Raw genomic sequence first — 19,564 nt, 5'->3', positions numbered from 1 at the left:
TTAGAGAGGAGACGCATCATCTGTGCAGTGGTGGAAGCAACATCTCCTCGTTGCAGTCCGACAGCACAGCAAGCAGCATTCTCCCATTCGTCTCTGAAACTGTCGTTCTGTGACGCGGCGATGTGGATTTACAAGCTCATTTTTGGACTCTTCGTCATTTCTTGTTCTGGTAAGTTTGGATAAAAACATTTTGCTCCATATCGTCTTCCACTGGGCTGGAGCCGGTGTCACAACACGATGCTCTGCGCGCCGTGCGGAACAGACTGTTGAGACACATGAGTTAAGAGAGGCTTTATTAGTATAAATAATGTATAATGTTCCTACAATCCCGTACTCTTTGAAATGCATGGGGCAGTGCTTTGTTAACTGATGTTTCTATTAGTTATTTGTCCGATCTCATTCTAGCAAGAAAGTGCAGTTTAAGTGGTTCGTAGTCATCATGTAAACATTTCTTAATTAAATTGGCCGTTCCTAGAAGAAATAGAAGCACGATGCTCTCTGTACGATCTTGCAGTGGCTTTTTAATCTCAACTCATGCTGTCTTGCAGTCGCTCCATGCCAGAGCGCATTACATCGTATGGACGCAAATACTAAATGGATCACAAAACGAGAGACATAAACTCTCTGATAAAGGAACAGCTGCAGCCCACTGTCCCACTGTTGGTGCTTCGGCCATCCTGTAGCTGTGCGCGGTGTTGCGGCTCATTGCTCGCTGAACACAAGTTGAGGACCGGACAAACACGATGCCTCCGGTCCTCTGCGATCCTTATGTTGCTCACCACATCCACGAACACCCAAATACGCCTACTGAAATATGAAGCACCCGCTCTGATGTGTGTGCTGTTTACATGATAGGCCCTGCGCGCACGCGTCCAAGAATCGACACATGTGCAGGCACCTTTCCACCAGAAACACCACGTGATCAAGTTTGTTTTCTGTGTTGGGAATCGAGTGAAGTGCATACAGACAGAGGGTGGAGATGGAAAAAGTTTTTTAAATGTAAATCACTGGAACATTGACTGTGTCTCTGGTATTACAGAGATGCAGAGAACATGCTGCTCACATTCCCTTCTCTCTCTCTCTCTCTCTCTCTCTCTCTCTCTCTCTCTCTCTCTCTCTCTCTGTTTGTGTGGGTGCGATCATTCGTGCGTGTGTATCAGCCTTAGTTGCAATGGGAGCAGTAATAAATGAATAAATGACAACGTATAATAATAAATTCCTAATTAATAAGAGTTAAAGCAGACTAATTCACAAATTGTATGCTGTTGCACAGTGTTCTCAGTCTAGTTGGGCTCATTAGAAGATTATCCACACTGCCTCGCAGACCACAAAGAGGGGTTTGCCAGTGTGTTTGTGTGCATGTAAATGTTTTATTTTATTCTGATAAATAACCTTAATAATGATAGACCTTGTTTACCATACAAGAAAAATTAAATTCAATGTTTCTTATATGCCATACATAATAAAATACTACAGATCAAAAGTGAATTAGCAAACCATAATTATTGTCATCAGATAGGCTCTGTGTTTGCAGCCTTGCTGTAAATACTGCTAAATGGTCACGAACATGTTATGTAATTGTGTGTCAGAGGGCAAAAGAAATGCACTCCAGGACTACCAGAAGACTGATGGCATACGGCTGGTTGTTGTGTCTCCCGACTCCTCTCTCCTGACCAAAAGCAAGAAGCTGAGCATGGTAAAGTGTGCCAAAGCCTGCAGCCGCAACAGAAGACTTCCCTTCAGCTGCAGGTATGTTTGCTCTTTTTGCATCACGCTTTAAACTGCAGTGGTTTTTTTTGGAACATGGTAAAGTAAGAGTCCCACACTGTGAATGAATGGCTGTCAACACACAGTGATGGACCTTGTCTGTCTTGTTTAGCAGGCCTCCTAGCTGCTCATCATTTTCATGTACACTTCACAAACACCCCCCTTCTTTCTTCTTCCTTTCTTTTCCTCCTTATTCTCCAGAGCATTCCTCTATGATCATAACAACAGGAAATGCCAGTGGCTGTCGTTCGACAGTAACTCACCAGGAGCTCAGAGCCAACAGGACTTCAACTACCAACTGTATCAAAAGAAAGGTGCCCTCTACTGTTGCACATTTTTCTCTACCAGCTGACACAATAGTGGTGTTTGTGTGTCAACCCCTCTGTCACCATATATTTCCATTAAAAACGTTTTGCAACATAGTCTCACTTCCAATCAGCAGAAGCACTTCTGTGTATTCCTTGATGATTTAATATATGAAGGAGGATTTTATAACTCTATAAATCTCTATTTTGAGAGTGATCATTTGTTTTGATGCCGTCCCTTAAGAGCAAGTAAAGGAAAAACCATTGTCCTGTTTATTGTGTGACAGCACATTGTGGTTCAATTTCTGTCATTAAGTTTGCGTAAACGATGGAAACCACATTCTCACTTGACTCTGACTTACCACAGAAGTGAACATGCAAGCTGTGTAGCCTATTTTACTGGATCCAAATGTTTTGCAGAAGATTATGAAAACAGATTCTGCTTTTGGCATTGTCCCGTCTTTGTTAAGCTCAGCGTTATAGCTGAACATCTCCTTCTGTCTGCTTTCTTCATCATCCATACTGGCTCTGTGTATACAACACTGCGTTCAGGTTGTTGGCTCATCCCCTTACTCACTGTCTCTCCTCATCCACTCTCTTTCAGACTATGTGAGGGAGTGCATTGTGGGTACAGGGGAGAGCTACAGGGGGCGGAGGTCGGTGACAGTGAGCGGGATCCTGTGCCAGGCCTGGGCCTCTCCTATTCCTCATGAACACAAGTAAGAATCTGATCTACTTTTCACCACAATGTCAAACAAAGTAGTGGTGAAGCTGCTTCTTAAGGTTAGTGTCGGCCTGTTAGTGATACAATTAGCTAGTACCTAGGGGCTAGTCGGTGTGTGTATATGAGTATGACATATTAGGGGTTGATTAGGCTCATGGGAGCAGTCATTCATCAGAACTGACCTCATTGTAACACCTTATACAGTCACAGATCATTTCCTGCTGTGTCCCTACTGTTTATGTTGTGTGAGTGTGTATGTGTCTATTTTACTGGGATTAGGATAATATCTAATATGCAGCCTTTGGTTAAACTTAAGGTATATCCCTCAGCCAAATTCACAGATAAAGCTAATTTTTTTTAATATGCAGGCATACTTTCTGATGCATGGATAGCTCCCAGCCAATTAAGTGGTGTTTAAAGACAAAAGATGAGGATGAGACAATGTTTTCCATAGGATTAAGAAGGTTACATTAGTACTGATCTTCATTAATTGCTTGGTAAGCAACAAGATAACTGCATTTATCCTTTAAAACATGTTTAATCTATTGAATCTACTGTAGGACAAACAAATTGCATTTTTATCCATGAACGGTTTCTCCTCTTTTTGGAGTCCCTAGAAAAGGCCCTCTCATTTCCATACCTGTCATTAACCACACTGAAAGACTAGTTCAGAACTTTATCTTTTAATCATTATGTGGAAAAACACAGCTTGACTCAACAACTACACAATGTCCATCATTGCAACTGGTGACTGCAGCCATGTGCTAGCCTGATGTAGAAGGTATGAGTCATTTGTCAGTGTGTTTACACTACATTCAGAACCAGCCTCATGGAAAACTAACATTGCTTCTACATATTAATGGGTATTCTCTCAATAATACCATCATGTCATCGACAGTTTGACCCTTTCGCATTGCCATCAATTAGTTTTACACTTGTTAATTTGCACATGTTTACAGGCAGGTTTCAGCCATCACCGTTAGGCAGCAGCTCCCTCATAAATGAGCAGATGATTCGTCATTCTGTTCCAGATTAAAACAAAGAGAACAGACAATATGACCTTGGGTGTTTTTCAAAAACAAGTTGCTCTGCATGCCAGCTGTATTTTGTGGCAACCAGTCTTGGTACACCTAACTGTTTGTGTAACTGCGGCTCTGCTCCTCACAGATTCATGTCTAGATCCAGGAAAAAGGACCTCAGAGAAAACTACTGTCGAAACCCAGACAAAGCCACCGTTGGCCCATGGTGCTTTACCACTGACCCACGGCCACACTTCAGACACCAGGAGTGTGGCATACCACAATGTTCACAGGGTAACACACACACACACACACACACACACACACACACACACACATGCACAAAATATGTCTGTATGTAGATACATACAGACAGATGGGCAGACATTTATCTTAAAATAATGTCCATTCCACATTGCAAATTGTCGCCCCAATTTGGGCTTGATAGTCTGAAATAAGCGCAGCAGATTAGGCAATCACATAGTGCTTTAGACTAAGCAACGCTGGCTCTAACTGTCCTCAATTCTACATCTTTGTGCGTAAATGTGTGTAGGGCACAGGTTTTCTTTATTTGCGAGGCTAGGTGCAGCTATTTCAAGAGTGTGGTTCAGTTTATGCTGTCCTCTCTCATTCCATCAGGTTCAGGTTGTGTAAAAGGTTAGAACCTAAAGAGGCTGGGGATGGGATGTTAGAGGATATTAATCCCCTGTCGTTTCCTATGGATACATTGTTTGCTACTTTGTCCATCCCTGTGGCACATGTAGAAGGTAATTGCTGAGTTTGAGTTATGGGTCTGTGTAAGAAAGACTTGATGATAGAAACACACTTTCCCATTGGCGTTTCAGCCACAATATTACAGCCATGATGTCTCCCTGAAGAAAGGCATGATAATGACCTCTGTTATCTAATCCCTGGGGATTAATGCTGTCAGAGGAGTTGTTTCCTCTTCATGTATGACACTGGATCACCTTAATGAAGAACCAGGCTGCTTGCCTCCCAACTCACATATGGCGTCCCAATGGGTTATCACAAGTTGTACAACAGAGATAATGGCTTTTCATTTTGATAGAGCGCCTGCGCTCATTCAGAAGAAAATGACTGGAAGGGGTTCACCAGAAATTAGCTGGTCCTAATAGGAAACATACACACAGACACAAAAACATGGTGTGTGCAAATACACTCACACACACACACACACACACACACACACACACACACACACACACACACACACACACACACACACACACATGCAACCAGTGGTATTAAATGTGCTCTGACATGGCATTGGACTCATAAACATCTGCTTCTAATCTGCAAGCTCTCTGTTGTTTACACTAGAAAGTGTGTATAAGTCACCATGCAAAACACAGTGCCTTCTCTACATCAAAGAGATCATTGCTGTCATTAGTGGATTGAAGTTTGATTCTGTGTTTCTCTAACCTATTGCTCTGTGTTTGTGGGTGTATGTGTCTGTGTGTGCATGTGTGTGTAGTTGAGTGTATGAACTGTAATGGGGAAGATTATAGAGGACCGATGGACCACACAGAAAGTGGAAAGGAATGCCAGCGCTGGGACCTGGATGATCCACACAAACACCTGCACCACCCCAAAAGGTAACTCTCTCACACACACACACACACACACACACACACACACACACACACACACACACACACACACACACACACACACACACACATTCATCTGCATCACTCAGCATGACATTAAATTGCATGCTCTATCACACTTAGGTCCACACACATGAACATATATATATATATATATATATATATATATATATATATATATATATATATATATATATATATATATATATATATATATGTTCATATATATATATATATATATATATATATATATATATATATATATATATATATATATGTCCATGTGTGTGGTTGCTTATATAATTGAAAAGCAAAAAGCTTGATGAGAGTACTGTATGTAATAGTACGTTCACACAATAATTTCCTGTGGTTGTGTTGCACTAGCTCTGCAGTGATTTGGAGTCAGCCAGTGTGCTTTTCCCTGAAGGAATTCCATCAGAATACAGTGTGTAATTTTATGTTTTTAGCAGCACTATGTTGGGAAAACTCTTAATTCTCACTTAATTGGCCCAAATTCCTTTAAGCTCTCAATAGATTATAAAGCAGATTTGTGTCCAGCCATGAAATACGCTTATAGCTATTTTAGGGCGGCCATATATTTTCGTCTGTATTACAACTCCTTACATGATCCCTGTTTGTGTATGTGCATTTTGCTGCGTGCGAGTGCCTTTGTGTTAAGAGAGTACTCCAACTGGTCATATAGCAGGTGGTCTGGATTAGTAGGGACTCGTTAACACATCCTTAATCATCCCCGTGTTTGTGTAAACGAGATCCCAGACTGCTCATAGCACTAATGCAATGAGAGGGTCCCACAGCCTGATACTGCATGCCTGGAGGCTACAGGCTTGGAGGGATGAGGGACTTTGGTATGACTTACTGTAGAACACCTGCGGTGGTGCAGCCTATTATCTCCCTCACTCCCCTGAGCTCCGAACAGATTCACAGATGGATTTCTTGTACCATCCCAGTTTCCGGTATTAATGCTTCAATTATGTGCAAGAGTGAATTGAAATGGGGCTGTAAGAAACATGGCAATTAAGCAGGTTTTTTTGTACCTTTTATAACTGAATTGCAAGTAAGAGAGTTGGGCTAAGGGTCGTCCAACAGTGTGATAGTATCTCACTTTTGTCTGTATATTAAAGTTGTTGTACTGCATGTTTTTAATCAGGTACCCTGACAAGGGGTTGGATGATAACTATTGTAGAAATCCAGACGGACGCCACAAACCCTGGTGCTTTACCACGGACCCAAACACACCCTGGGAGTACTGCAACATCAAAGTTTGTGGTAAGCATGCATGGATGTTTGTTTGAGTGTGGTTGAATATCATGCATGTTAAGTGGAAGTTTATGCATGTCTGTGCGTGGGTGTGTTTAGGTTCTGTACAGGCCCATGAAGTGTGACTGACAGCCCCAGCATTTACAACTTCCTGTACCTTTTAATTTTACCATTCTGCTCCCTCTTATTGGCTTAAACTAGGGAATAGACACACACACACACACACACTCAAACACACGGTTCCCGTCTTTGGTTTGGCTTTGTTATGTCTTCTCTAATAGCCAGACTGTTTATTTTCCCTCTGCGCCACTGGACTGCTGTTTGTTGTTCTATGCCAGCTCTTATGTGTGATGGTCAAACTGCACTGGGCTCAGTTACTGCTCCACATTAACCTCCTGTTACACATGCAGACACAACACCAGGCTCACACATACTACAAGCAGATCGCTTTCATTACAGCTCATACACTTAGCGTAAGCAGTGTGATTGATGTGTAAGAGCTAGTTGTATGTGTCACATCTTTGTGTTTTGGGTGTCTATACTTAGTAGTGCATCATGGTCTTAGTTGACCTATATTCAGTGTCCTCAAGAACATAAAACAGAGAGAGCACTCGCGTGTTGGGTTCAGCTTCTTTTTCCAGGGTCTGTGACTGGCCTGTTCGACTGCTAAAATCATCAGCAGTCCTGGCACCATGTTTACTAGATGGCAATCCTCCATGTTGACCCAGTGATTCACTGTTCCCCTCTTCTTTTTCCCCCCTCGAAAAAATTCTCTCTCTCTCTCTCTCTCTCTCTCTCTTTCTCTCTCTCTCTCTCTCTCTCTCTCTCTCTCTCTCTCTCTCTCTCTTTCTGATATGGAAGTTTGTTGGGAACAGACCAAGTTTACGACCCAGTTATTCTTAATCAAAACAAGGGGCAGAGAGGAGAGAGACAAAGTGTTCTTTTGTCAAGGCCTGCTCTTTTGTTTACTGTCACAACTAGAGCATATCTATTTTTAGACATATTGTATGGACAGAAAATGTCTGTTTTAGAGTCTTGAAGATCTGCAGCTTTGCACATTGTTGGATACAATCGCGCACAATGTTCAGGCTAATGAACTGGAGTAACTAGTGCAAAATAAGCAGTTCTTCTATAAAGAAAAGTAGAGCAGATAAGATATCCTGCCTTGTTTTTCCAGTTCTGTCCATATCAGCCTCATTGCACTCTGGGCCCTCTAAATCTGTAGAGTGAGCTGTTCTGGGGAAAACAGGTGGCCAAGACTTTGAGGCTATTAAGCCATTATTCATGTAAAACGTATTGGCACACAGATTTTTTCCTTAGTGCAAGATCATTTTATAGTCATCATTTTTTTTTACTGTTCTTAAATGTGCAACAATAAGACATTGTTAACCAGATAAAGGGATGTATCTCATGTAACGCTCATGTAAATACTCAAAGATCCAAGGGTGCAGACCAATGTTCCCTCTAATTTTTTTCAGCACTGAGCAAATTTTTTTTTTTCTGAGCGCACATTTCAGCACTGTGAGCAATTCGCAACCACGCGACCTGCCGAAAATGACCACAAGCCTGCGTTAGCCATAGGGGATTCAAAGAGATGACAGCAAAGGCATCAATATGTATACAAGGTGGATATTTATTCAATATCCTTTATAATGGCTGGACTATGGGAACATTTTAATGATGGTGTTTTACCAGTCAGTTTAGTTGAACTTAAAGGATCTTTGTTGAACTTCAATAAGGGGAGGTTATGACTGGTTCACTGGTTATGACTGATAATGATATATATAAAAAACATAAAAGTATCAAAGGTGTTTAGTCATTTCTCAGCAGGTACAACGTTTAAGTGGAACTTCATTGAAAGAAAAATGCTAATGCAGTGCTTAACAATAATTATAGGCCTATTAAATTGACATGGTGTCATTTTTCCTAAAGGTAGCCTATATAAACAATTTAATAACTTCATATTCTTCATATTTAAATATATCTGAAAGTTTCATCCTACCTGTGTCAGTTTGGACTATTTCATCTAGCCACTCATGTTTGAACGTTAGGCAGACCTTTTTCTGGGGCACCTGCTCTGCCTTTCTTTTCGCCATGGTAGCCTATAACTGATGGAGCAGGGCCCACCAAGAGGAGCCTAAACAGCGCCGGCCCGAGCTCATGTGGCGCTCTGGGCGAGCTTCACTCCTGGCGCCCGGAGGAGGACAGCGGGGGTGGGGGGTGCTAACGGAGGCAGAGCGCTAGCGGAGGTACAGAGAGCGCATGTCGAGAAACGGGACGCTGATTGGCCAAGAAGACTCGACACGTCACATCAAAGATTTTATTATTGTGAAGATGGCTCACTCCTATCTCAGAAACACTGGCGCAAAAAAGATTTTTAACCCCTGAAAAAAAATCGTTTGTGCGGTCTGAAAAATGTGCGCGGTCTGAAAAATCTATTGCGCGGCCACTTCGACTGGCTTGCGCGGCCACGCACACGCGCAGCTTAGAGGGAACAATAGTGCAGACACACAAGGATGATTTGGGTATCATCACGTCTTTGCAAATCGCAGCCTAAATTAGCGAGCCAAAATATTTTTGTAAAATATCTTTTTCCTTTTTGGTACAATCACATGTAAACATGTTCATTAGTTAACCATTGTGCAGTGTTGTTTTCTGCATTAATCAGTGTTTTATTCATGTGTCACTGAATGAATGTGTTTCTGAGAAAAGTGACAGCAAATGTAGAACATTTTTTTTGGGGTTACGTTAAAACCCCTTTCATGTTTCGACTATAAAACCACAAGATCTAATGTCATTACTATTATGCTTTTTCTTTTGTATTACCCTTTAAAACTTTAAAAACTATTTCCTATATTGAGGTATTCATCTCCATTCAAGTACTTTAAGTAAATATAAACATGCTTTTTAGTAGCTATACCAACAGTCACCTACCCTTAGTATATTTTTGCTTTTTCACAGAAACGTCTCCTCAAAGTAACGTGGTGGAAACAACCAAGTGTTACCAGGGCAGAGGAGAGGGATATCGGGGGACAGTAGACGTGATGCCTAACGGGCTCGTCTGCCAACGCTGGGACTCCCAGTACCCCCATAACCACACATTCATACCTCAAGCCTACCCCTGCAAGTGAGTCAGACTCTCACATAAAACAGCCATCCACTCACTCACCCACCTGCATGCACTTATATCTAAGCAGATTACAGGATGACTTTCTCTGTGTTTTCCAGAGACTTGAGAGAAAACTACTGTCGGAATCCAGATGGCCAAGAATTCCCGTGGTGCTTCACTACGGACCCAAGAGTCCGCACAATGTTCTGCACCAACATCCCGCAGTGTGGCACCCAAAACAAGCCTATCAGTGGTGAGGGACACAACAGCGTTTTTTACACTCAAAACGGCAAAAAGAAAGCTGATTTTCACAGCATTCCAAGCAGAGAATTAGTGTATATTTTTATATTTTGAGGAAGAGTTCACATGAGACCCTGTAACCAGACATATTGGCTTGTAACCACGTATTCACTGTCCCAGCGGAGTACTGTAGCCCTATAGGACTGTGGGAAGGACTGACCACCTAGCCTCACATAAACGAACTCTGACAGCAGCTCAGGATCGTCAGGTCTCACTGGACAGTGAAAGATGGAGTGGAAGGATTAGTGCTGAATGGGAGTTTTTTTGGGGTAGCAAGATATTTGGAAGTAAAAGTTGTAGATCTAAGACTGAGTACACAAGTGCAAATTTCCCAAGGGATCTTAGGGACATGTCTTTGAGAGTATGTAGCCTTGCATTGGGATTATAACCCCCCTCTGAGGTTGTGTTGTGGTCTACTCTAGAGGGTTGAATACGTTCCCATAAAGAAATGAAATGCGGGGTGACTTCAAAACCTTATTTATGACCCGTGTTTTTCTAAGGCATCATTATGGATGACTTTGTTGTGTTCCCAGCCCAGTGTATTCTAGATCCAATGACAGCTATGTTAGTTTAAAAATAGTAATTTCTTTAAAACATTTGTAGTACTGTACAACAATACTGTGTGGCAAAAATGTACACAGACTATTGTTGTTGAGTACTTCCTGTTGTGCATTTTTAAGATCTGTGACAGCCGTGACCGTAGGCATTATGTTTCAGGCTTGTCCGTCCAGTCCATTCTCGTGAATGCAATATCTTTTGAGGCTTTTCTGCTTTCCTAGTTTGTACATCCTCGATTCCTTTACTTGTCTGCTCTCCTTGCGTCTTGTCTTAGTCCCTCCTGTATGAGATGGTAGTTGAGGAGGCGAGGAAGAGACGTGAGGAGAGAGGAGTCGAGGCAACATGCATTTAACAGATGAGACATCCTTGCCTTAAAGCCGTCATTTTAAAGTGACGTCCTTTAAGTAACAGGTGTGGCACAGCTGCATTAGCTGTCCATTGTGTTATTATACTCTGTCAAATGAGCATAACAGTGTTCATGACAACTTATATATTTACTTTCATTTAATTTCACAACATGGTATAATGCGACAATAATGTACAGATGTACATTTAACACACACACACATGTATGTCATAGCTTTTATATATAGTATTGTGTAAAGCAACAAGTCCTGTACAAATAAAGAATTACATATATATCATATATGATAGTGATATATATATATATATATATATATATATATATATATATATATATATATATATTAGTGATGTATATTCTGTGCTGAAAAGACAGCGTAAAGCCCCTCTGGCAAGGCTCCTTGCCCTTCGCTCCTCGAGATGCATTTTAGGATTTCGGAATGCCTTCAAGATGGAGCACTGAGATTGATTTACTGATTTACAGGCCACAAGGAGACGAGGAGGCAGAAAATTGAGAGATATGAGAAAACCCCATTGACTCAAGGATGAAGTGATTAGACTTTCGTGGTAAAAGGTCAAAGTCATTGTGACCTCATGTCCTTTCCCTTCGCATGATATCTCAGGAACGCTTGAGCACATTTCTTCAAATGTGGCACAAATGTCCACTTGGACTCAAGGTTGAACTGATCAGATTATGTTGGTCAGAGGTCACTGTGACCTCACGAAACACCATGACTGAATAATTCATGCTAATTTTGACAATTTCACACAAACATCTAATTGGACAAAATTGCGAAGTGTATGTAAACTGCAATTTGACTGCTCGGCAGAAGCATGTCTCATTTTATTTATTTATTTTGTGTCCAAATCCAGACTGCTATGAAGGCTTTGGGGAGAATTACCAAGGAGAGCAGTCAAGGACGAGATCAAACCTGCTCTGTGCTCCTTGGAGAGACCACAGCAACAGGTCAGCCCGCTGGATCCCTGCTTCTTTCAAACTTAATAACTTTTCCAAACCCCTTCTATGATGTACAAAACAGACCTGCGCCATCAATCAGACAAGTGCTTTTGCCTAAAATAGACATCAATATGTTACACAGCTCAACTACATCTAACCCATGAGAGAGAATCTAACACAGTATAGAGGTGATTTAAAAGCTTTTTGAGAATCATGTGTGGGAATGCAGGGCTCTCAAGTGTCACGCATTGAGCGTGACTGTCACGCATCTCGGTCTTAAGTCACGCCCTGCCGCCACACATAGTATTTCTCACGCTGAAAAAAAGGATATGTCACTCTTACCTGTCTTAAAAACTTGAGAGCCCTGGGGAATGAGATGTTGTGGTTAGTGCGGGAGGCGCCCTATTATTGACCTCTATTACGTCTTGTTGTTATTAGCGTATCAAGTCAGGCCTCTCCTTCCTCCAAAGAGTAAACAGCTCCTGCGGGTGCCGTGACTCGCCTCTCCAGCATCGTCTAATGGCTAGCGAAGTGTTTCCCTGAAGATGACCTAACTCAGCAGGAATTACTCCGAGTGATAACTTGGATGGGGGATATTCACTTTACTCCTCACCTTTGACCCCAAACTCCTCCTTTGGAACACTTCAAAGCCAATCAGCTCCAACACTCGGGTCTTGCTCGGGGGTCAAAAGTCAGGGTTCGGGAGTCACACAGAGAGCTGGCTGTTATGCTAGCTACTAGAAACACAGCACTCATTGGATTGCTATGATCTGGTGCCCAGCCTCCTTCTCCTGTTTGTCTCATTTATTTAACAATTCTCCACCTTATTGGTGGAGGAATTCAGTCTGGGAAAGAGTTATATTTTTTGTTTTTAATGTCTTGTGTTGTGTTCTTCATGTGTGGGATTTGTCTGCACGAGCATGTACACATGTGTGTGTAGGTGGGTGCATACTGTCCCAGTGAGTAATTCCTTTGCAAATGACCTCCTTATCTTGAATAGAGGGACAGAGTTTATACAGCTGTGTAGTATGACTTTTCAGATCTTATCTGGCAACATTTGTTGAGCTTTTACTAATGGTTATAAATCACCAGCAACAGCCGGATTATCTGCTTAAATGGGAAAAACGCATCCTTTTGTTTTGAAAATGGTCTTTTGGGCTTACTGAATGTTGAGGAAAGATAAGTTATTGGATCTTTTGTGTGTTTGTCCAGTGGCGAAAGGGGCATGCTGATGGATGGCCTGGAGGGCAGCTACTGCAGAAACCCTGATAAAGACAAACATGGTCTTTGGTGTTACACCAACAACTCTGCCATTCCCTGGGACTACTGTACTACTAAACCATGTGAGTGCAATAAGGGATTGTATTTTGTTCTACTATTAGACATCTTTTCCAGTAATGTTGCAACGGTAATGCAGTGCAGTGACATGTAAACTGCATGAACATTCAAGATAAATGTAATATTGACAGCTAATTAGTGGAACCTTGATGTTTACTTTGATCGATTACAAAACATACGCTGGTTATGAGAGCATGCTTATTGAGTTTCAGACGGGACAGAAATGAATGAAAACCAATTGCTTGCTTAAAACTTATGTTGAACAATTTAAAACTGTTTATCTTGCATTTGAAAATGGTTAACATAAATGTTAAATAGCTACAGTTTGCAACTGTATACAGTGCTATGGTCTTCTAAGGCTTGTTACATATAATTAAATCCTTCCAGATCCGAAAATAATTATTGTGACATGACAGAGATACACAAGGGCCTTTGTGGACAGCATGGAATTTACACCCCTGTGTGAGGTCGCCTCTTTTCTTGCATTAGTTAATACTCCCTGATCCCTTGTTTGTCACTACCTTCTGCAGGTGATGCTTCACAGAACACCATTCCACTGGGTGAGTGTCTCCTTCTGGCTTAGCTTCTGATCAGTATTTGATAGCTTCTAAGTAGTGGTGTTTTCAGAACCCCGTGGAGTCCTTTTTATGTCCAGCTTCTATAGTACTTAATTATGTTGTCATGGTGGCATCTGTTTCTGTGTGTATGCGTGTGTGTTTATAGGAGTCTGTGTATGTGTTGGATTCCATTTGCTCAATCTCTTAACATATAGAGTTTAAATGACACTCATGTGCTATATGAACACATTTAATAATTACCTTAATTAATGGCCTCATCACATTGACTGGTTGTGTTTTAAATATAATGATAATTACAGCGACTCATTAGGCAGCTCAAGTGCCTCTTGTTTTGCAACTGTGTAAACAGAATGTCAACATTAACTACAGTATGTCTGTGGCTGTGAATGTATGTATGTATATATATATATATATATATATATATATATATATATATATATATATATATATATATATATATATGTATATATATATATATATATATATATATATATATATATATATATGCGTCATAAATGAAATGAAATGCATGAGAAATATCAAAATAGTTCTGTGTGTCTCTGCTTTCCCAGGGGAGCTGTCATCTGTGGGGTGTTTTGTCCATAAAAGAACCAGGATTGTGGGAGGAGGTCCTGTGGGCATATCAGACGGCAGCTGGATGGTCAGCATACAGAAAGGGTACAACATTAAATATTATAGTACACATTTTCCTCAACCACTGATAAAGAACAGTAGACCGTTCTGCCAAGACCACTTTTGAATTCATAACAAAATTAACTGGAATTGTTTTTAACTTTATTTCACAGCTTTCCTTGATGTGTTGTTTGTGTTTTGTGCTCTTTCCAGGTCACAGCACTGGTGTGGGGGTTCACTAATACGAGAGGAGTGGGTACTCACTGACAGACAATGCTTCTCCTCATGGTAACTGTAATGTTTGCTGTCTGTTAATGCAATTTCTTTCCTATAGCTTGAACCTTGAATTGTCAAAGCATTTTGCTTCTTTACCCTTTGTGTATTAAATGTAAGATGTATTTGTGTGGTTCTTATGCATTTTCGTATTCAAGCATAAGTATCTTACTGGGTCTCTTCAGAAAGAGTAATATATGTAGAATAGTTTGTGAAATATCAACTCTGTCTTCAGTGTTCCAGACCTCAGTGAGTATCGGGTGTGGCTGGGAGTCTCAGATATTCAAGAAGGCACTCCTGACTGGTCCAAGAGACAGGAAGTGAACATAGCTCATGTGATATGTGGTCCTGAGGGCTCAAGTTTAGCCCTCATAAGGCTGTCTAAGTGAGTACCTTGAGAAAGAATCTCAAATATATATTGATATACTTTACATTTCTGTGTGATGTTGAGCGTTGCACTTCCTGTGTTCATAAATACGTCCAGGCCTGCCCTCCCTGCAGACAATGTCCATACACTTCAGCTACCCGTGGCAGGATGCTCCATTCCAGAAGGAACAATATGTAAAATGTATGGATGGGGGGAGACAAAAGGTACTGATATTTTATTTCTACTTTCACTGTTGTATCTACATCTTAGGTCTGCAATATATTGCATTTATATTCTCCTGCAACAGTCCTGGATTATTCTGATGCAAAAGTATATTATAACACAGCCCCCTCTGAAATCATTGGTGACCGTATAGCTGAGGCCGTGTGTTTCCCAACTCTGGGTCAGTACTGCTTGTCGGGTCGCTTGATATACAGACGGGACCATGGAAGATTGATCATTTTAATAAAAGTTCAAATGTGCCATGATATCTGTATAAACCATTCATACTTCCCTTTGTGCTTTTGAAAACATAAAATATGCTAAATATGTTCAGGCACCTACTTTTATTTATTTTCTATTACAAGATCATGCCAAAAACGTGGGAGTTCTACAATACAATGGTGGCATTCGTATTGCATATGCTACATCAGAGTCAATAAAGAGCAACCTGTAACTCTTTCAGGCACTGGCCATGATGACTTACTGAAGGCGGTCGACCTGCCCATTGTCAGTAATGTGAGGTGCAGAGAAATGCACAGAGGGAACCTCCACATCACCAACACCAAGATCTGTGCAGGAGGCAGGAGAAATGAGGGAGTGTGTGAGGTAAACTATCACTTATTCATATTTATTTTCCCAGTGAGGTATTTGGCCATTTAAACGTGAGGCCAAATAGAGTTTCTGTGATCAGAAAATGTCACACGAGAGTTCAAATGGTGCGTCCAGTCCTGGTTGGTAAACAAAAGCAGGCCTTTAAACATTTAGATAGAGCAATTGTCCTCACTGTGAATTAATGAGTATGTTTGAAAAGCCCAGTTTGATCCACATCTCAAACAAATGTTCATTGAATCCATTGGCTTAGTATTCAGTCTGTTGTAAATAGGGCAGCTGGAGACTGTTTCACTAAATTTCATCAGCGATCAAAGCCTTGGCTTTTGTGGTTTCTTGCTTTGGAGGAGAACTGTCCATGTTCACAAATACTAGTGTTGCTGTCCGTCACTAAGAGCTTAACATGGCATTTTGTTTCCATTTAACGTAATGCCTTTCATAAATTAAAGCAGTGATGATAGCCAGAGGTCCACCAGCGACTGAGAAAAATAATGAATCTCTTTCTTTTGCAGAGGGATTACGGCGGTCCTCTTGTGTGTCAGGATGGTGAGATAAGGGTTATTGTGGGAGTGAGCGTTCATGGCAGAGGCTGTGCTCGGGCCAACCAGCCTGGCATCTTCATCAATGTGCCCTTCTACACACAGTGGATCTACAAGGTCTTTAAATATTACCCCAACCCTGAGATCATCTAGCGGCTCAATAGAGATTGAAGCAGAACCAGGGGACAAGATTAAGCCTCTACTTCTGTAAATCCAGCTGTGCACTCAGGACACCTGGTTTTCATGCTGTCCATACCTGCATAGCCCACAGACCAATAACAACCTGATCAAAGCGCTCTTAATGTTGATGCATGAGGAAACACTGTGATTTAAACACATCGAAAACAGATACCTTGAGTTGGGAGCAGACTAGGCAAACATTTGGTTTAATTAATTTGTCATGGTTCTCCTTTTGGTAGCAAATTCACCAGAGTGGCATGTGTGTATGTGAATACTCTTGATTCCTGGTTTTACTTGAATGTTTTAACACCAAAGTGCAGTGGTTCAGCCGCTCCTTTTGTAGAGTACGTCAATGGGCCACTTAGAAAACTATCCAGTGGTAGGGCAATGTGAAGGGCACTCTTGTCAAGCGCCATGCATATCCAGGGGGCTAAGATAAAGTGGTCCTTACTGTACATAGAATTTTAATGAGTGTATTTGTGACACTCTGAATGTAATTTGGGTCTTATAGATCTATAACAAGATAAATTAATTTTGTGTTAGGCAGATAAATAATCTGATGTACGGAAACACCAAAATGAACTCCATTTTCAGTTTTTTTATGTTATCACAAAGCCACAGACTGTATATAGGAATATGCTTTTCACACAATGTTCAGATGAAAGGAATTGTATGGCTGGCCAACTTTAAAGGATTTAATTATAACGCTGAACATGTAACACTAATGTGTACACACAAGTTATTTCTAAACATCAAACATTTCCTTAAAATTATGTGTTAATTAATTGTGTATGTGTGTGTTCGAGTGTGTGTGTGTGTGTGTGTGTGTGTGTGTGTGTGTGTGTGTGTGTGTGTGTGTGTGTGTGTGTGTGTGTGTAGTTTTTCTGCAGCAGTGTCAATATGCAAAAAGAAAACTGCAGAAGGGTTGTGTGTGTGTGTGTGTGTGCGTGTGTATACGTGTGTACGTGTGTGTGTGTGTGTGTGTGTGTGTGAGTGCAGGTGTGTGTGTGTGTGTGCAGGTGTGTGTGTGGTTAAGCCTCAGCTGAATGAATTATCATCTCCCCCACACTCAACTGCATTATGTTTGTACACGATTAAGAAAACATTTCTGTTTGTATGTGTGTGCACTGAAAGATGCTGCAAGCTGCTATATCCCACAGGTTGTACAGTACTGTCTTCTGTTCTCTGTATAATGTACATTCACTATACATTTCATGTCATCTTATCCAATATGCTAAATGTTAAACTCAATTTCAGAAGTTATTTGACATGTTTTTATGATGTCTGTCACTATATTAAATGTTTTTGTTAAATCTATGAGTTTTGTTTTCATGTATTAAATATTGAATTCTTTGAATGCCCTGTTTGAATGTTGTGAATCTGAATGTGAATCTTCTCAGCCAGTTTGCCTGCCTGTTGTATAGTTAAGTCAAAGCTGTTGTGCTTCCCGACCAGTAGATGGCACCACAGTAGCACAGAGACTATTGGGATGTCCTGGAAATCTTACCTCTCTCTCTTTTCCTCAATCTCTCACTCACTCACTCACATACCTACACACACACACACACACATATTCCCACATCTTTAGTTACACACACAGACGCGCACACACACCACCTATTTCAGCCTTGTAGCTCCTTAATCAAGTACTACAATAGAATGGCAGTACTCTAAGTTTAGTAGACAGGAAGTGGAAGATAGATATGAGGGGTATACAAGCGTGTGTGTGTGTGCGCGCTTGTGCGTGTGAGAGAGAGGGGATGGGAAGTGATGTGAGTGAAGGTAAAACAGAGCAGGAAAGCAGGGACTCAGAGCTGGAGATTAATTGTGAATACATTGATGTTGTATGAAGGAACTTCTGGAGCAAGCAGAAAATACCCAGGGATTGACATTTTCTCTTGCTATGCACACTGTGTGCGCTGATGCTGACACGACACACACGTATCCAAGTACACACAGGCACACAAGCAGATAATTCTGTGATAACAGACACTGTAGAGACATCAAAAGGAGATGAAGTGTAAGAAGTTTGCTTTCATCTGCAGGTCAGCTGGACAAATAGAGAGACAGAAAATGTAGACATAAACAAGAAGACAGACTGAAGGACCACTGCGCCCACACACACACACACACACACACACACACACACACACACACACACACACAGACTGAGCGGCTTACTTGACCTGGCTCAGTGCACCGTGAGATCTACAGCATACAAGAGGCTAATGATCCAGAGAACATGGCTTGTTCAGGGCTCATCAGGTTGGCGTGAAAGCAATATTTTGTGTGTGGAGGGGATCAATAACCATTTTCGATATATCACTATTTATTGGTGAGGGTCTCAAAATTAAGTAATTAAGTATTATTTTTGAAAAGACAACAATGAGAAAATAATAATTCGCAGTGCTAGAATGACAGAATAAGGAGTGCAGATTTGTCGCATCACAGCTAGGAATGTTCCGGCCATTGAAAGGTTGTTTTTCCCCTCTGCAGTTTGTGACACCAAGGGAGGAAGTACAGCTTGTGCCCAAGAAATTGGAAGATCTGCTGTTCATCTAAAGGAGCGTTAACAGATTAGGACTGAGTTGGTGTAATGTAACCCTGAGTCAATCTATCTGGCCAGTGTTTTATATTCAAGCGAAGTACACTGAAGTCTCACATGCTGCCACAGTTGGCTGATGATTTCATGCAGTGTGACTGGTGGCCTCTCAATATCTCTGCATCAAGTATGTGTATTATTTGTGTGTGAGTGAGAAAGAATGAGGGAAAATGGGAGAGGCTGATTATTCCATGGCAAGGCTTTTAGAAGC

At 41.2% G+C, this 19,564-nt stretch overlaps 1 protein-coding gene across 1 annotated transcript; it reads left to right on the top strand.

The window, feature by feature from the left end:
- Window positions 1-120: 120 nt before the first annotated feature.
- Window positions 121-16,724, top strand: hgfb (hepatocyte growth factor b; the record flags this gene model as incomplete). Its single annotated transcript, XM_079223753.1, has 18 exons — window positions 121-169; window positions 1,590-1,749; window positions 1,969-2,081; window positions 2,677-2,791; window positions 3,964-4,109; window positions 5,311-5,431; window positions 6,615-6,733; window positions 9,686-9,851; window positions 9,953-10,086; window positions 11,928-12,021; window positions 13,225-13,355; window positions 13,881-13,910; window positions 14,501-14,606; window positions 14,775-14,849; window positions 15,070-15,219; window positions 15,319-15,425; window positions 15,887-16,029; window positions 16,545-16,724. The coding sequence occupies 18 exons, from the start codon at window positions 121-123 to the stop codon at window positions 16,722-16,724; spliced, it is 2,139 nt and encodes a 712-aa protein (XP_079079879.1).
- Window positions 16,725-19,564: the final 2,840 nt, after the last annotated feature.

The sequence above is a fragment of the Taurulus bubalis genome (assembly GCF_910589615.1).
Source record: "Taurulus bubalis genome assembly, chromosome: 9".
Taxonomy (NCBI): Eukaryota; Metazoa; Chordata; class Actinopteri; order Perciformes; family Cottidae; genus Taurulus; species Taurulus bubalis.
Note: the sequence above shows the minus strand (reverse complement) of the source record. Positions and strands in the feature narration are given on the sequence as shown.